General features: G+C 49.9%; 1 protein-coding gene across 1 annotated transcript; it reads right to left on the reverse strand.

Moving 5' to 3' along the window:
- Positions 1–3045: 3045 nt before the first annotated feature.
- Positions 3046–15734, reverse strand: LOC135533797 (transmembrane protein 41A-B-like). The gene is made up of 5 exons (XM_064961025.1): positions 15524–15734; positions 10581–10731; positions 10040–10201; positions 5759–5897; positions 3046–3773 (listed from the first exon to the last, which is right to left on the reverse strand). The coding sequence occupies exons 1-5, from the start codon at positions 15685–15687 to the stop codon at positions 3529–3531; spliced, it is 861 nt and encodes a 286-aa protein (XP_064817097.1). The 5' UTR covers positions 15688–15734; the 3' UTR covers positions 3046–3528.
- Positions 15735–18985: the final 3251 nt, after the last annotated feature.

Consider the following 18985-nt stretch of genomic DNA (forward strand, 5'->3'; position numbering starts at 1 on the left):
TATGAAGGGAACAGGGCTCTGGTCAAGAGTAGTGCACTATGAAGGGAATAGGGCTCTGGTCAAGAGTAGTGCACTATGAAGGGAATAGGGCTCTGGTCAAGAGTAGTGCACTATGAAGGGAACAGGGCTCTGGTCAAGAGTAGTGAACTATGAAGGGAATAGGGCTCTGGTCAAGAGTAGTGCACTATGAAGGGAATAGGGCTCTGGTCAAGAGTAGTGCACTATGAAGGGAATAGGGCTCTGGTCAAGAGTAGCGCACTATGAAGGGAACAGGGCTCTGGTCAAGAGTAGTGCACTATGAAGGGAACAGGGCTCTGGTCAAGAGTAGGGCTCTGGTCAAGAGTAGTGCACTATGAAGGGAACAGGGCTCTGGTCAAGAGTAGTGCACTATGAAGGGAACAGGGCTCTGGTCAAGAGTAGTGCACTATGAAGGGAATAGGGCTCTGGTCAAGAGTAGTGCACTATGAAGGGAATAGGGCTCTGGTCAAGAGTAGTGCACTATGAAGGGAACAGGGCTCTGGTCAAGAGTAGTGCACTATGAAGGGAACAGGGCTCTGGTCAAGAGTAGTGCACTATGAAGGGAACAGGGCTCTGGTCAAGAGCAGTGCACTATGAAGGGAACAGGGCTCTGGTCAATGAAGGGAACAGGGCTCTGGTCAATGAAGGGAATAGGGTGCCATTTAAGTGGCCGGTGTGTGCATCCTGAGTCAGCTACTATCCCAGCTGAACCAATCAAATCCACCACCTCCACCGGCTCCAGTATCACAGAGAGACTTCTTTGCATGACATAGAGAAGTCTGCAGTGACTGAAATGTTGCACTGAGACTATTCAACTATTTCGTATGCAACTGACGTGTTGTTGTAAGACTACTGTAATACTGTTGTAATGTACTTGAAAGTCGGTGAAGGTTTAAACGTTTTTCCACTGTTATGTTACCCAGTACGGTCAGCCCGTCTGGCTCAACCAAGACAAAGCTTTAGCAGTGAGGTACAGCTTGTCTGTGACACATCGTTTTGTTCAAAGCGAGAGGTGAGGCCTCCAACTCCACTTGAAGATCATCGCTGAGTCAGCTTTTAAAGGCCATGCGTTGACATGGTTTCCTGGAGCGCATGTCCTGCCTGGTCATGTAGACAGCGTGTCCACATTCTGTGTGGAACACATGTCCTGCCTGGTCATGTAGACAGCGTGTCCACATTCTGTGTGGAACACATGTCCTGCCTGGTCAAGTAGACAGCGTGTCCACATTCTGTGTGGAACACATGTCCTGCCTGGTCATGTAGACAGTGTGTCCACATTCTGTGTGGAACACATGTCCTGCCTGGTCAAGTAGACAGCGTGTCCACATTCTGTGTGGAACACATGTCCTGCCTGGTCATGTAGACAGTGTGTCCACATTCTGTGTGGAACACATGTCCTGCCTGGTCAGGTAGACAGTGTGTCCACATTCTGTGTGGAATACATGTGGAGAATGTTTCTAATGCTCATTTTATGCCAATAATGTTCTGATCAGTCATGAATATGCATTGTTATTTATTGTTCCTAATATCATGACATCATGATGGGGGCGGCAGGGTAACCTAGTGGTTAGAGCGTTGGACGAGTAACCGGAAGGTTGCAAGTTCAAATCCCGAGCTGACAAGGTACAAATCTGTCGTTCTGGCAGTTAACCCACGGTTCCGAGGCCGTTATTGAAAATAAAAATTTGTTCTTAACTGACTTGCCTGGTTAAATAAAGGTTAAAAAAATGCTCTGGTATGTTGTCCTCTGAGGTTTTATCAATGTGATACAAATGTCTTTGAGTATTAACAAGCAGGGTTAGTGAGTTTTTGCACTTAACACTGATACTCTTGTTTAAATTCCCCCTCACATAGGAATTGTGTTGTTGTTGAAGTCTGACTTTAAGCAGGAAGTGACCCGGCGGTGTGACTTTAAGCAGGAAGTGACCCGGCGGTGTATGATGATGTTCCTTTGCAGATTCTACCTTCAATTATCTGGAGAGACAAGGTGTTGATGTTAAGTGACTGAGGTGCTGTTTGTTTAGCCTGACTGCCTCAGCCTTGTAGGATGAGGTGCTGTGTGTTTAGCCTGACTGCCTCAGCCTTGTAGGATGAGGTGCTGTGTGTTTAGCCTGACTGCCTCAGCCTTGTAGGATGAGGTGCTGTGTGTTTAGCCTGACTGCCTCAGCCTTGTAGGATGAGGTGCTGTGTGTTTAGCCTGACTGCCTCAGCCTTGTAGGATGAGGTGTTGTGTGTTCATCCTGACTGCCTCAGCCTTGTAGGATGAGGTGCTGTGTGTTTAGCCTGACTGCCTCAGCCTTGTAGGATGAGGTGCTGTGTGTATTATTACTGGTTGAATGTGGTATTTTCATTGAAAATCACTGATGCTGATGGGCTGTCTACCTCAATGCTGCTGCATGACCAGTGACTGGATGGATGGGTGGGTGACTGACTGGATGGGTGGGTGACTGACTGACTGACTGGGTGGGTGGGTGACTGGATGACTTACTGACTGACTGACTGGATGGGTGGGTGACTGGCGGGATGGGTGGGTGACTGGCGGGATGGGTGGGTGACTGGCGGGATGGGTGGGTGACTGGCGGGATGGGTGACTGACTGACTGACTGGGTGACTGACTGACTGACTTACCGGCAGACTGGCTAACTGGGTGACTGACTGGCTGAGTGACTGACTGACTGATTGACTGACTGTTACCCTGTATGGCAGGGAGCTTATAGTCATGAGCTGGCCTTGACTGACAGCTCTTTGAAACCCCTGATGTCAACCTGGGCTGCAGTCCTGCAGTAAAATCAGCCCTAGCAAATCAGGTGGTACACAACTCAGCTCAAACATTGAAATATCATCATTTGGCCATGTCTCTGCTGGGAGTGGTTCACAGCAGCACTGACGGATGTGTTGAATGACAACCCCCTTTTTGTTCCACGCTTGAAGACCAGTAACACCAGACAGATGAAAGAGGAGACATAAGTATCTCTACCATGGATGAATAGTGTAAACTTTTAATTATATTGGATGACACCTTACAGTCAAATTCTGGCACCAGTAGAGTAGCTGTATAAACCACACCCCTCCACAAACACACCTTCTCCGATGTTGGTTACAAAGCAGGTACTTATTTAAATTAGGTAAGAGAATATCATGTGACCATTGGTGTATTAAAATGAGTTAGGGTGATGTCACCCCTTTTCCTTGAATAATCCTGAAGTGTTTGACGTGGGGGACCAGTAGCTTTATGACCAACCTTGATCAATGTAGGAGAAACACTCATTTTTTCATACTTTGGTCATCATACTTTGATCTGGTTTCATCCAAACATCATCAAATGTCATGAAAAACACGACTGTTCATGACCTCTAAGTGTCCTCGGCATAGTGTCCGTTAAGACGTTTCTCTCCCCCTGAAACACAGTGTATAAGCTCCTCTGCGTAAAGCTGTAGTGGTGGTGGCCAATCCAGTCCAGTGGCGTCAGTCAGGTTCAGTCAGACCCAGCATGGCTGTATTTCAGTAGGGTCATCTCCTCTTTCTGTCGTCAGATGCTTGTCCCTGGTTCTGTCTGTGTCGTCCATTCTGCTGCAGCCCGTCCAGTTGGAGGTGGTTCTGGCTGTAGAGCTTGATAAGGGCTCCGGGAAGCAGGGCCACACAGGCGATGGCCAACAGCTGTAGCAGCGTCCCCCAGGAGAAGATATCGTCCAGGGAAGCGATCTCTGACAGGATGGAGCCGGTCCGCACACAGATGAAGTTATACGGGATCAAACCTGATGAAGGAGAGACTGGGTTAGACCTCCTAGATAAACACTAGACCTGGGGAAGGAGAGGAGAGACTGGGTTAGACCTCCTAGATAAACACTAGACCTGGGGAAGGAGAGGAGAGACTGGGTTAGACCTCCTAGATAAACACTAGACCTGGGGAAGGAGAGACTGGGTTAGACCTCCTAGATAAACACTAGACCTGGGGAAGGAGAGGAGAGACTGGGTTAGACCTCCTAGATAAACACTAGACCTGGGGAAGGAGAGGAGAGACTGGGTTAGACCTCCTAGATAAACACTAGACCTGGGGAAGAGAGGAGAGACTGGGTTAGACCTCCTAGATAAACACTAGACCTGGGGAAGGAGAGGAGAGGCTGGGTTAGACCTCCTAGATAAACACTAGACCTGGGGAAGGAGAGACTGGGTTAGACCTCCTAGATAAACACTAGACCTGGGGAAGGAGAGGAGAGACTGGGTTAGACCTCCTAGATAAACACTAGACCTGGGGAAGGAGAGGAGAGACTGGGTTAGACCTCCTAGATAAACACTAGACCTGGGGAAGGAGAGGAGAGACTGGGTTAGACCTCCTAGATAAACACTAGACCTGGGGAAGGAGAGACTGGGTTAGACCTCCTAGATAAACACTAGACCTGGGGAAGGAGAGGAGAGACTGGGTTAGACCTCCTAGATAAACACTAGACCTGGGGAAGGAGAGGAGAGACTGGGTTAGACCTCCTAGATAAACACTAGACCTGGGGAAGGAGAGGAGAGACTGGGTTAGACCTCCTAGATAAACACTAGACCTGGGGAAGGAGAGGAGAGACTGGGTTAGACCTCCTAGATAAACACTAGACCTGGGGAAGGAGAGACTGGGTTATACCTCCTAGATAAACACTAGACCTGGGGAAGGAGAGGAGAGACTGGGTTAGACCTCCTAGATAAACACTAGACCTGGGGAAGGAGAGGAGAGACTGGGTTAGACATCCTAGATAAACACTAGACCTGGGGAAGGAGAGGAGAGACTGGGTTAGACCTCCTAGATAAACACTAGACCTGGGGAAGGAGAGGAGAGACTGGGTTAGACCTCCTAGATAAACACTAGACCTGGGGAAGGAGAGGAGAGACTGGGTTAGACCTCCTAGATAAACACTAGACCTGGGGAAGGAGAGGAGAGACTGAGTTAGACCTCCTAGATAAACACTAGACCTGGGGAAGGAGAGGAGAGACTGGGTTAGACCTCCTAGATAAACACTAGACCTGGGGAAGGAGAGGAGAGACTGGGTTAGACCTCCTAGATAAACACTAGACCTGGGGAAGGAGAGGAGAGACTGGGTTAGACCTCCTAGATAAACACTAGACCTGGGGAAGGAGAGACTGGGTTAGACCTCCTAGATAAACACTAGACCTGGGGAAGGAGAGGAGAGACTGGGTTAGACCTCCTAGATAAACACTAGACCTGGGGAAGGAGAGGAGAGACTGGGTTAGACCTCCTAGATAAACACTAGACCTGGGGAAGGAGAGACTGGGTTAGACCTCCTAGATAAACACTAGACCTGGGGAAGGAGAGGAGAGACTGGGTTAGACCTCCTAGATAAACACTAGACCTGGGGAAGGAGAGACTGGGTTAGACCTCCTAGATAAACACTAGACCTGGGGAAGGAGAGGAGAGACTGAGTTAGACCTCCTAGATAAACACTAGACCTGGGGAAGGAGAGGAGAGACTGAGTTAGACCGCTGAGCTAAAGGCAATATGAGAGGAGGGAGAGTTCGGAACAGCAAAGGTGGACATGATCTGGTAATTAATGACATGTTGTAGCAGTACTTCAATGTAACAAGGGAGAGACTGTGTTAGCCTTCTGAGCTAAAGCCTAGACATGAACTTAGTGAGCTAATGTAAGTCTTCACGTCTTAAGCAGAATGCCGTATCAGGTCATTCTCAGTAGCACTATATAATAGTCCTGTGTTGTGTGGCCGTGCTGCTTCTGTTTCTCACCGATGAGTACGGAGAAGAAGAACATGGAGACGGGGATGTTGAGGATGGGGGACGTGACGTTCAGGAACCAGTTCGGAGTCATGGGGAACAACCGCAGGAACAGGAGGAAGAAGAACAGACTGCTACGGTTCTCCTCCACCTGACAGAGAGGAGGAGGTAGGGGGTGGGAGAGGAGGAGGGAGAGGGGGTGGGAGAGGAGGAGGTAGGGGGTGGGAGAGGGGGCATGGGAGAGACGAGGGAGGGGGGTGGGAGAGAGTGAAGGAGAGGGCATGGGAGAGGAGGAGGGAGAGGAGGAGGGAGAGGGGGTGGGAGAGGAGGAAGTAGATGGTATGGGAGAGAGGGAAGGAGAGGGCATGGGAGAGGAGGAGGGAGAGAGGGAAGGAGAGGGCATGGGAGAGAGGAGGTGGAGGAGAGGTAAGGAGAGGGCATGGGAGAGGAGGAGGGAGAGGAGGAGGGAGAGAGGGTGGGAGAGAGGGTGGGAGAGGAGGAGGGAGAGGAGGAGGGAGAGAGGGTGGGAGAGAGGGAAGGAGAGGAGGTGGAGGAGAGGTAAGGAGAGGGCATGGGAGAGGAGGAGGGAGAGGGCATGGGGAGAGGAGGTGGGAGAGAGTGAAGGAGAGGGCATGGGGGAGAGGAGGAGAGAGGGGGTGGGAGAGAGGAAAGGAGAGGGCATGGGAGAGAGGAGGAGGGAGAGGGCATGGGAGAGAGGGGTGGGAGAGAGGAAAGGAGAGGGCATGGGGAGAGGAGGAGGGAGAGGGCATGGGAGAGAGGGGGTGGGAGAGTGGAAAGGAGAGGGCATGGGAGAGGAGGAGGGAGAGGGCATGGGAGAGAGGAGGAGGGAGAGGGCATGGGAGAGAGGAGGTGGGAGAGAGTGAAGGAGAGGGCATGGGAGAGGAGGAGAGAGGGGGTGGGAGAGGGCATGGGAGAGGAGGAGGGAGAGGGGGAAGGAGAGAGAGGAAGGAGAGGGCATGGGAGAGAGGAGGAGAGGGCATGGGAGAGGAGGAGGGGGAGAGAGAGAAGGAGAGGGCATGGGAGAGGGGGTGGGAGAGAGGGAAGGAGAGGGCATGGGAGAGAGGAGGTGGGAGAGAGTGAAGGAGAGGGCATGGGAGAGGAGGAGAGAGGAGGAGGTAGAGAGAGAAGGAGAGGGCATGGGAGAGAGTGAAGGAGAGGGCATGGGAGAGAGAGGTTGGGAGAGAGGGAAGGAGAGGGCATGGGAGAGAGGGGGTGGGAGAGAGGGAAGGAGAGGGCATGGGAGAGGAGGAGGGAGAGGGCATGGGAGAGGAGGAGGGAGAGGGGGAAGGAGAGAGGGAAGGAGAGGGCATGGGAGAGGAGGAGGGAGAGGGCATGGGAGAGAGGAGGAGGTAGAGAGAGAAGGAGAGGGGGTGGGAGAGGGCATGGGAGAGAGGGAAGGAGAGGGCATGGGAGAGAGGAGGTAGAGAGGGCATGGGAGAAAGGAGGAGGAAGAGAGGGAAGGAGAGGGCATGGGAGAAAGGAGGAGGTAGAGAGGGAAGGAGAAGGCATGGGAGAGAGGGGGTGGGAGAACGAAGGAGGTAGAGGGAAGGAGAGAGGAGGAGGTAGAGAGGGAAGGAGAGAACAGGAGGTAAAGAGGAAGAGAGAACTGTCATTTTAAATGTACTTATTAATGAATGATTGGAGGGATATTACTAAAGTCCCGACACTGTCAAAGAACACATGGCATTCTGCATTCTTACCCTGTAACACGCTTAGTTATGTTTCCCTTCCCACTGTTTATGTATTCCTATTGGTTGGTTGAATTTACATATCAATAAGGTGTTATGTCATAGGTCATGCTTGCAGATAGGGGGAGGTCACATTCTGAAATAGTGCATTTTATACATTATATACTTTAATGGCCTTTTATTGTCCCCAGCACAAGGTGCACATTTGTAATGATCATGCTGTTTAATCAGCTTCTTGATATGCCACACCTGTCAGGTGGATGGATTATCTTGGCAAAGGAGTAATGCTCACTAACAGGGTTATAAACAAATATGCGTACAACATTTGAGAAAAATAAGCTTTTCGTGCATATGGAAAATGTCTGGGATCTTATTTCAGCTCATGACACTTTACATGTGGTGTTTATATTTTAGTTCAGTGTATATTTGTGTTCAGTACCTGTTAGATATTGGTGGCTTCCTGGGATGCACTTTTCTATGTTATTGCTGCAAGAGAGTGTTACCCAGCATGCTCTAATTCAGTTATTTCCATGCCAACAGACGATTCGCAAATCTGCAGCGATCAACATACTGTTGTCCTGAACATGTGTATCCAGGTGTCTATTAATCACCAATCAACTGGGACCGCAGTCTTCTGTTATACTGGTCATCTGTTATACTGGTGATCAGACCAGTCCTCTGTTATACTGGTCATCTGTTATACTGGTGATCAGACCAGTCTTCTGTTATACTGGTCATCTGTTATACTGGTGATCAGACCAGTCTTCTGTTATACTGGTCATCTGTTATACTGGTGATCAGACCAGTCTTCTGTTCCTCACTGGTCTTCTGTTATACTGGTGATCAGACCAGTCTTCTGTTCCTCACTGGTCATCTGTTATACTGGTGATCAGACCAGTCTTCTGTTATACTGGTCATCTGTTATACTGGTGATCAGACCAGTCTTCTGTTATACTGGTCATCTGTTATACTGGTGATCAGACCAGTCTTCTGTTCCTCACTGGTCATCTGTTATACTGGTGATCAGACCAGTCTTCTGTTCCTCACTGGTCATCTGTTATACTGGTCATCTGTTATACTGGTGATCAGACCAGTCTTCTGTTATACTGGTGATCAGACCAGTCTTCTGTTATACTGGTCATCTGTTATACTGGTGATCAGACCAGTCTTCTGTTATACTGGTCATCTGTTATACTGGTGATCAGACCAGTCTTCTGTTCCTCACTGGTCATCTGTTATACTGGTGATCAGACCAGTCTTCTGTTATACTGGTCATCTGTTATACTGGTGATCAGACCAGTCCTCTGTTATACTGGTCATCTGTTATACTGGTGATCAGACCAGTCTTCTGTTCCTCACTGGTCATCTATTATACTGGTGATCAGACCAGTCCTCTGTTATACTGGTCATCTGTTATACTGGTGATCAGACCAGTCCTCTGTTATACTGGTCATCTGTTATACTGGTGATCAGACCAGTCTTCTGTTCCTCACTGGTCATCTGTTATACTGGTGATCAGACCAGTCATCTGTTCCTCACTGGTCATCTGTTACACCTGTCTAACCTAATGTGTTAGCCAATGGCACTGTAAGAGGAGACACACACACACACACACACACACACACACCCCTCTAGTCTATCTTTAGAGAATTTTAATCAAAGTACCCCCCCCCAGTCCTCCTCCAACAACCCCATGGTACTGTACCCCCCCCCCCGTCCTCCTCCAACAACCCCATGGCACTGTACCCCCCCCCCCAGTCCTCCTCCAACAACCCCATGGTACTGTACCCCCCCCCCCCCCCAGTCCCTCTCCAACAACCCCATGGCACTGTACCCCCCCCCCAGTCCTCCTCCAACAACCCCATGGTACTGTACCCCCCCCCCCCCCAGTCCTCCTCCAACAACCCCATGGCACTGTACCCCCCCCCAGTCCTCCTCCAACAACCCCATGGCACTGTACCCCCCAGTCCCTCTCCAACAACCCCATGGCACTGTACCCCCCAGTCCTCCTCCAACAACCCCATGGTACTGTACCCCCCCCCCCGTCCTCCTCCAACAACCCCATGGCACTGTACCCCCCCAGTCCTCCTCCAACAACCCCATGGTACTGTACCCCCCAGTCCCTCTCCAACAACCCCATGGCACTGTACCCCCCCCCAGTCCTCCTCCAACAACCCCCATGGTACTGTACCCCCCCCCCCCCCCCCGGTCCTCCTCCAACAACCCCATGGTACTGTACCCCCCAGTCCTCCTCCAACAACCCCATGGCACTGTACCCCCCCCCAGTCCTCCTCCAACAACCCCATGGTACTGTACCCCCCCCCCCAGTCCCCCTCCAACAACCCCATGGTACTGTACCCCCCAGTCCTCCTCCAACAACCCCATGGCACTGTACCCCCCCCCCAGTCCTCCTCCAAACAACCCCATGGTACTGTACCCCCCAGTCCTCCTCCAACAACCCCATGGCACTGTACCCCCCCCCAGTCCTCCTCCAACAACCCCATGGTACTGTACCCCCCAGTCCTCCTCCAACAACCCCATGGTATTGTGGTGTGGAACAACATACTCTGTCTCTCTGTCACACCTTGTTCTGCAGCCCTTCCACCTTGTCAGGGAACAGGCGTGTGACGTAGCTCTTCCCGAAGGCAGCAGAGAGCAGGTAACAGAAGGTAGAGCCGATGGTGGTCAGAAGACAGGCCAGGACCAGACCCTGCCATGGACCAAACAGCGCCCCCGCCAGCATGTTCTGGGAAGCACAGGGGATGAGCATGCTGAGCAGTGGTGGAAAAAGTACCCAATTGTCATACTTGAGGAAAAGTAAAGATGCCTTCATAGAAAATGACTTAAGTGAAAGACACCCAGTAAAATAATACTTGAGTAAAAGTCAAAGTATATGATTTTTAAATATACTTAAGTATATTCCATGGATGGAGGTTCTGGTCTTTAGGGTCATAGGTTCATGGAAACAACGTGTGTGTTCCATGGATGGAGGTTTTGGTCTTTAGGGTCAAAGGTTCATGGAAACAAAGTGTGTGTTCTATGGATGGAGGTTCTGGTCTTTAGGGTCAAAGGTTCATGGAAACAAAGTGTGTGTTCCATGGATGGGTGTAATGTTAGTCTCTTACCAGGAAGGAGGAGCCAGGGATGGCGAAGGACTGTTTGTAGATGTAGGCACTACAGAACAGCAGCACCACGTAGCCTGTGTGTTCTGTCTTATAGAACTGCAGCATCTCAGCCAGCTCCCTCAGCTCATCCAGGTCCGACGGGAACTTCAGTCTGGAGGGAAACAAACACCGGCAACATCAGATAACATGGTTCCTAGTAATAGTGTCAGATTTAAACCGAAATATTGGCACCTAGTTACTGTTTGCACCAGGGGAATTTTTATTTATTTTTCAAATGGGAATTGAGGACACTGAGGACAGAGCATTTAATGTAACACAGGCGAAGGCCATAGGAAGGTTATGGGTCATAGGAGGGGGTTATAGGTCATAGGAAGGGGTTATAGGTCATAGGAGGGGGTTATAGGTCATAGGAGTGGGTCATAAGGTGAATTCACCAATTTGTAAGTCGCTCTGGATAAGAGCGTCTGCCAAATGACTTAAATGTAAATGTTATAGGTCATAGGAAGGGGTTATAGGTCATAGGAGGGGGTTATAGGTCATAGGAAGGGGTTATAGGTTATAGGAAGGGGTTATAGGGAGGGGTCATAGGTTATATAGTACAGACAGCCATAGTACAGACAGTCGTAGTACAGACAGCCGTAGTACACATAGTGTAGACAGCCGTAGTGCAGACAGCCGTAGTGCAGACAGCCGTAGTGCAGACAGCCGTAGTGCAGACAGCCGTAGTGCAGACAGCCGTAGTACAGACAGTCGTAGTTGTAGTCATATAGGGAAGACATAATGCTCAGCCCCCAGTCTGCTGCTGTATGACTCGTCTCAACTTGACTCTCTAGAGTATTGGGAATCTGGGGACACCCTAATCTGACATCATAGACAGGTCAAACACAGACTAAAGTGGGCATGGCTGGTGCCCGTGTGCAGCATGAGAGAGAGAGAGAGAGGGAGAGGTTTCCAGATGGCGGAGAGAGAGAGTATGAAACAGGATATGGGACAGAAATAGCGGCTTCTGCTCTGGGATTTCTGCCTCTGCTAGTTTCGATGCTGGAAGTATCAGGCTCGTCAGCCGTGACACAGACACACGCAAACAGAATGAACCATGGAACCTGAGCTGCTGGTATCACATCTAACTGTTGAGCTGTATGGGATGAATGGAAGGCAAAGCCACTGTGGTTAGGATCTCAGATGTGTTTTCCTCAGCACACCTTGTCCAGTGTTATGTCCTGGGTAGCACCTCATCAGAACCGTCCTCACACCGTGTCCAGTGTTATGTCCTGGGTAGCACCTCATCAGAACCGTCCGCACACCGTGTCCAGTGTTATGTCCTGGGTAGCACCTCATCAGAACCGTCCTCACACCGTGTCCAGTGTTATGTCCTGGGTAGCACCTCATCAGAACCGTCCGCACACCGTGTCCAGTGTTATGTCCTGGGTAGCACCTCATCAGAACCGTCCGCACACCATGTCCAGTGTTATGTCCTGGGTAGCACCTCATCAGAACCGTCCTCACACCGTGTCCAGTGTTATGTCCTGGGTAGCACCTCATCAGAACCGTCCGCACACCGTGTCCAGTGTTATGTCCTGGGTAGCACCTCATCAGAACCGTCCGAACACCGTGTCCAGTGTTATGTCCTAGGTAGCACCTCATCAGAACCGTCCTCACACCATGTCCAGTGTTATGTCCTGGGTAGCACCTCATCAGAACCGTCCTCACACCGTGTCCAGTGTTATGTCCTGGGTAGCACCTCATCAGAACCGTCCGCACACCGTGTCCAGTGTTATGTCCTGGGTAGCACCTCATCAGAACCGTCCTCACACCATGTCCAGTGTTATGTCCTGGGTAGCACCTCATCAGAACCGTCCGCACACCGTGTCCAGTGTTATGTCCTGGGTAGCACCTCATCAGAACCGTCCGCACACCATGTCCAGTGTTATGCCCTGGGTAGCACCTCATCAGAACCGTCCGCACACCGTGTCCAGTGTTATGTCCTGGGTAGCACCTCATCAGAACCGTCCTCACACCGTGTCCAGTGTTATGTCCTGGGTAGCACCTCATCAGAACCGTCCGCACACCGTGTCCAGTGTTATGTCCTGGGTAGCACCTCATCAGAACCGTCCGCACACCGTGTCCAGTGTTATGTCCTGGGTAGCACCTCATCAGAACCGTCCGCACACCGTGTCCAGTGTTATGTCCGCACCTCATCAGAACCCGCACACCGTGTCCAGTGTTATGTCCTGGGTAGCACCTCATCAGAACCGTCCGAACACCGTGTCCAGTGTTATGTCCTGGGTAGCACCTCATCAGAACCGTCCTCACACCGTGTCCAGTGTTATGTCCTGGGTAGCACCTCATCAGAACCTTCCTCACACCGTGTCCAGTGTTATGTCCTGGGTAGCACCTCATCAGAACCGTCCTCACACCGTGTCCAGTGTTATGTCCTGGGTAGCACCTCATCAGAACTTTCCTCACACCGTGTCCAGTGTTATGTCCTGGGTAGCACCTCATCAGAACCGTCCGAACACCGTGTCCAGTGTTATGTCCTGGGTAGCACCTCATCAGAACCGTCCGAACACCGTGTCCAGTGTTATGTCCTGGGTAGCACCTCATCAGAACCGTCCGAACACCGTGTCCAGTGTTATGTCCTGGGTAGCACCTCATCAGGAACCGTCCTCACACCGTGTCCAGTGTTATGTCCTGGGTAGCACCTCATCAGAACCGTCCGCACACCGTGTCCAGTGTTATGTCCTGGGTAGCACCTCATCAGAACCGTCCGCACACCGTGTCCAGTGTTATGTCCTGGGTAGCACCTCATCAGAACCGTCCGCACACCGTGTCCAGTGTTATGTCCTGGGTAGCACCTCATCAGAACCGTCCGCACACCGTGTCCAGTGTTATGTCCTGGGTAGCACCTCATCAGAACCGTCCGCACACCGTGTCCAGTGTTATGTCCTGGGTAGCACCTCATCAGAACCGTCCGCACACCGTGTCCAGTGTTATGTCCTGGGTAGCACCTCATCAGAACCGTCCGCACACCGTGTCCAGTGTTATGTCCTGGGTAGCACCTCATCAGAACCGTCCGCACACCGTGTCCAGTGTTATGTCCTGGGTAGCACCTCATCAGAACCGTCCGCACACCATGTCCAGTGTTATGTCCTGGGTAGCACCTCATCAGAACCGTCCGCACACCGTGTCCAGTGTTATGTCCTGGGTAGCACCTCATCAGAACCGTCCGCACACCGTGTCCAGTGTTATGTCCTGGGTAGCACTCATCAGAACCGTCCGCACACCGTGTCCAGTGTTATGTCCTGGGTAGCACCTCATCAGAACCTTCCGCACACCGTGTCCAGTGTTATGTCCTGGGTAGCACCTCATCAGAACCGTCCGCACACCGTGTCCAGTGTTATGTCCTGGGTAGCACCTCATCAGAACCGTCCGCACACCGTGTCCAGTGTTATGTCCTGGGTAGCACCTCATCAGAACCGTCCGCACACCATGTCCAGTGTTATGTCCTGGGTAGCACCTCATCAGAACCTTCCGGTGTGTATCTCTCAGCACACCGTGTCCAGTGTTATGTCCTGGGTAGCACCTCATCAGAACCGTCCGCACACCGTGTCCAGTGTTATGTCCTGGGTAGCACCTCATCAGAACCGTCCTCACACCGTGTCCAGTGTTATGTCCTGGGTAGCACCTCATCAGAACTGTCCGCACACCGTGTCCAGTGTTATGTCCTGGGTAGCACCTCATCAGAACCGTCCGCACACCATGTCCAGTGTTATGTCCTGGGTAGCACCTCATCAGAACTGTCCGCACACCGTGTCCAGTGTTATGTCCTGGGTAGCACCTCATCAGAACCGTCCGCACACCATGTCCAGTGTTATGTCCTGGGTAGCACCTCATCAGAACCGTCCGCACACCGTGTCCAGTGTTATGTCCTGGGTAGCACCTCATCAGAACCGTCCGCACACCATGTCCAGTGTTATGTCCTGGGTAGCACCTCATCAGAACCGTCCGGTGGTGGACCTGGCAGGAGACCCTAGAGACCCAGTGGTGTCCTCCTGTCCAGGCCGTCCATCCACCTCTGGATGTCTGTTCTCTAATAGAAGTGTACAGGCCTGATAAACATGCCGGCAGGGTCGTGAAACTCCTTTATAATTAGGGAGGATGAAATATGATGGAACGATGGCATCACGCCAACCAAGACAAGTGTGTCCTGTCCAGGGTTAGATCAGAGCTGTGTGTTCTCATACTGAGGAGGACAGTATTTCAGGCCAAGTGAACCTAAGCCAACCCATAGAGGCCAGGGCCAGATCTCCACTGGGGCAGAAACCATAAACAGAGGAAGGTGGGGCTGGATGAGACACACGGGGGTTTAGAGTCGGCCTATAGGAACATCATCTGAAAACAGGAACTACTGAGATATAATCACCTGTCAAACAACACCATCAGGCAAGGACAAATACTTTGAGGGAACAGCAACCAGCTGAGACATTTCCTCTGAATTAGCCTACACTGACAAGTCAGGTGTTTGATGATGCCATTTTCATAACTTAAAGTCGTGCGATCGTCTGAGGGAAATGAGATGCTGCCAAACGCAGTGATTATGACCGTCAATACACTTATCAGCTTCATGGACTCTGCGCCGTCTGTCAATACACTTATCAACATCATAATCCTACAACAGATAACCACTCTGGGACTTTAATGTTACATTAGATCTATTACATACATCGTGATGTCACTATGCTATTATTACCCCTAATAAAACACTGTGGAAGTGGCTATATATTGACTTATTTGCAAAGTTGTATACGTAAACATGTCCTAGAAAGTGTAATTGTACAAGCAGGCAGCTGCTGTAGCCTATAATAATTATGCTAATAGCAACACAAAAAAAAGTCTTGCGACATCTGGCAAATTGTAGCTATAGATCTATTGAGGCTGGCTACCTGTACTCTACAACTTCCACGTCCCCCTCTGCGCTCTCGTTGTTTAACTCCACCGCATGTCGCCGGTGAAGATGTTGCGGTCCGGGCGGCAGGAAAGTGGACAGCAGATAGAGGTATAACGTTGCCGCTCCTACCACAGATAATAAACCCGAAATGGAGCCCATTGCTACGCGCTACACCGACCTCCTATCAGAAAGGCTTGTTCGGTGACCGACTCCCGGTGTCGGTGTTGAGAAGTGAACGTCACAGAATAACTTCTGACAGTTGCCCTGTGGTCCTGGAATGCTTTCAACTATGTCTTCACTAGAGGGCAGCCTCGTGTTCTCTGGTGGTCAAGTACTAGACTAGAGTATTGAGAATCGTTGTCTGGACCTTGATGTTATGAACTACAGTTGGCTCTCCTTACACCAAAATATGTTTTTGGGCAACAAGCTTGTTTCTCTGCACCACAACATACATTGATGAAGGTATTATCTTGTTTCTCTGCACTACAACAGACATTGATGAAGGTATTCTATTGTTTCTCTGCACTACAACAGACATTGATGAAGGTATTACCTTGTTTCTCTGCACTACAACAGACATTGATGAAGGTATTACCTTGTTTCTCTGCACCACAACAGACATTGATGAAGGTATTATCTTGTTTCTCTGCACTACAACAGACATTGATGAAGGTATTACCTTGTTTCTCTGCACTACAACAGCTGGTGTATGATGAAGGTATCATTACATTGTTAATAATGTATTACAACACTACAACACCAAGTAGTGAAACTGAGTGTAGTTACACTCAGCCACCAGTAGAGGGCAGGCTCACTTGGGGCTTCAGTACAATGCACTGAAACTCACCCTACTGTACATGTGCTTATAGCTTGCAGAAACGTACCACCTCTATTGCGAATGCAGATACACTCATTCACCACATTACTAACCTGATCCCCCCAAGGATCCAAAATTACCTCGTGTCTGCCTTGATGTTCACACATCTCCACAGAACGATATGTGACCACTTGGTTAAAGACTCATCAACGCGATTCTAAGGGTGCTCAAATCGCTTAAAATAACCCTCATCGAGATCTGTTGCTTGTGCCTAATAGTCTGACATCACGTCATTATTACTACAAACAGATGATTCACTTCTCACAGTGGTGCTCATCTAGTACAGTCAGATCAAACACGATTCACTTCTCACAGTGGTGCTCATCTAGTACAGTCAGATCTTACGATTCACTTCTCACAGTGGTGCTCATCTAGTACAGTCAGATCAAACATGATTCACTTCTCACAGTGGTGCTCATCTAGTACAGTCAGATCAAACATGATTCACTTCTCACAGTGGTGCTCATCTAGTACAGTCAGATCAAACACGATTCACTTCTCACAGTGGTGCTCATCTAGTACAGTCAGATCAAACACGATTCACTTCTCACAGTGGGGCTCAACATGATTCAATGTCTCACAATATCCTATAATGATTCATTAGTATTTTCACGTAATAAAACTGAATAGTATATACTGTAACAGACCTATAAAGTCACACCAAAAACACCTGTCCTTTCTGAAAGTAATACATCACAGATAAACTCTGCTGAAACGCACCACAGTGCCACTCGGCAGGATATACGCTTTGATTGACACCAAATAGACCTACAAGAAAAGGTGTGTTAACGCCATCTGCTTTAGTTAACGTCACGTTCACAAGTACAGTGAAATGCCTTTCTTTCCCAGCTCTCAACCCATCAGCACAGTAATTAATGTAGTACTTTAAAAACAACACAAGGTAGAACAAGAACAAAAACACATAAAGTAAGTAAGCTTTATACAGGGTCAGATCCAATAGCATGTGGACCATGTGCAGGCAGACTGGTGATAGAGGTAGGTATGTACAGGGTCAGATCCAATAGCATGTTGACCATGTGCAGACAGACTGGTGATAGAGGTAGGTATGTACAGGGTCAGATCCAATAGCATGTGGACCATGGGCAGACAGACTGGTGATAGAGGTAGGTATGTACAGGGTCAGATCCAATAGCATGTTGACCATGTGCAGGCAGACTGGTGATAGAGGTAGGTATGTACAGGGTCAGTTCCAATAGCATGTTGACCATGTGCAGGCAGACTGGTGATAGAGGTAGGTATGTACAGGGTCAGTTCCAATAGCATGTTGACCATGTGCAGGCAGACTGGTGATAGAGGTAGGTATGTACAGGGTCAGTTCCAATAGCATGTTGACCATGGGCAGGCAGACTGGTGATAGAGGTAGGTATGTACAGGGTCAGATCCAATAGCATGTTGACCATGTGCAGACAGACTGGTGATAGAGGTAGGTATGTACAGGGTCAGATCCAATAGCATGTTGACCATGTGCAGACAGACTGGTGATAGAGGTAGGTATGTACAGGGTCAGTTCCAATAGCATGTTGACCATGTGCAGACAGACTGGTGATAGAGGTAGGTATGTACAGGGTCAGTTCCAATAGCATGTTGACCATGGGCAGGCAGACTGGTGATAGAGGTAGGTATGTACAGGGTCAGATCCAATAGCATGTTGACCATGGGCAGGCAGACTGGTGATAGAGGTAGGTATGTACAGGGTCAGTTCCAATAGCATGTTGACCATGGGCAGGCAGACTGGTGATAGAGGTAGGTATGTACAGGGTCAGTTCCAATAGCATGTTGACCATGGGCAGGCAGACTGGTGATAGAGGTAGGTATGTACAGGGTCAGATCCAATAGCATGTTGACCATGTGCAGACAGACTGGTGATAGAGGTAGGTATCTGCATAGAGACAGTGTGTGTATAGAGTCCTGTGAGTCTGCATAGAGACAGTGTGTGTGTATAGAGTCCTGTGAGTCTGCATAGAGACAGTGTGTGTGTACAGAGTCCTGTGAGTCTGCATAGAGACAGTGTGTGTACAGAGTCCTGTGAGTCTGCATAGAGACAGTGTGTGTGTGTATAGAGTCCTGTGAGTCTGCATAGAGACAGTGTGTGTGTGTATAGAGTCCTGTGAGTCTGCATAGAGACAGTGTGTGTGTATAGAGTCCTGTGAGTCTGCATAGAGACAGTGTGTGTGTGTATAGAGTCCTGTGAGTCTGCATAGAGACAGTGTGTGTATATAGAGTCCTGTGAGTCTGCATAGAGACAGTGTGTGTGTGTATATAGAGTCTGTATAGAGACAGTGTGTGTGTATATAGAGTCTGTATAGAGACAGTGCAAAAATACAAATGTTACACAAAGGGTGAACTCAGTCCGTGTCGCCATCTTGTTAGCTATTTAGCTTGTGGATAGAAGCTGTTCAGGAGCCTGTTGGTGTCAGACTTGATGCACCGGTACCGCTTTCTGTGCGGAAACAGAGAGAACAGTCTATGGCTTGTGTGGCTGGAGTCCAATGATTTCTCGGGCGTTCCTCTGACACCGCCTGATATAGAGGTCCTGGATGGCAGGGAGCTCAGCTCCAA

This window comes from Oncorhynchus masou, unplaced genomic scaffold, assembly GCF_036934945.1.
Source record: "Oncorhynchus masou masou isolate Uvic2021 unplaced genomic scaffold, UVic_Omas_1.1 unplaced_scaffold_2667, whole genome shotgun sequence".
Taxonomy (NCBI): domain Eukaryota; kingdom Metazoa; phylum Chordata; class Actinopteri; order Salmoniformes; family Salmonidae; genus Oncorhynchus; species Oncorhynchus masou.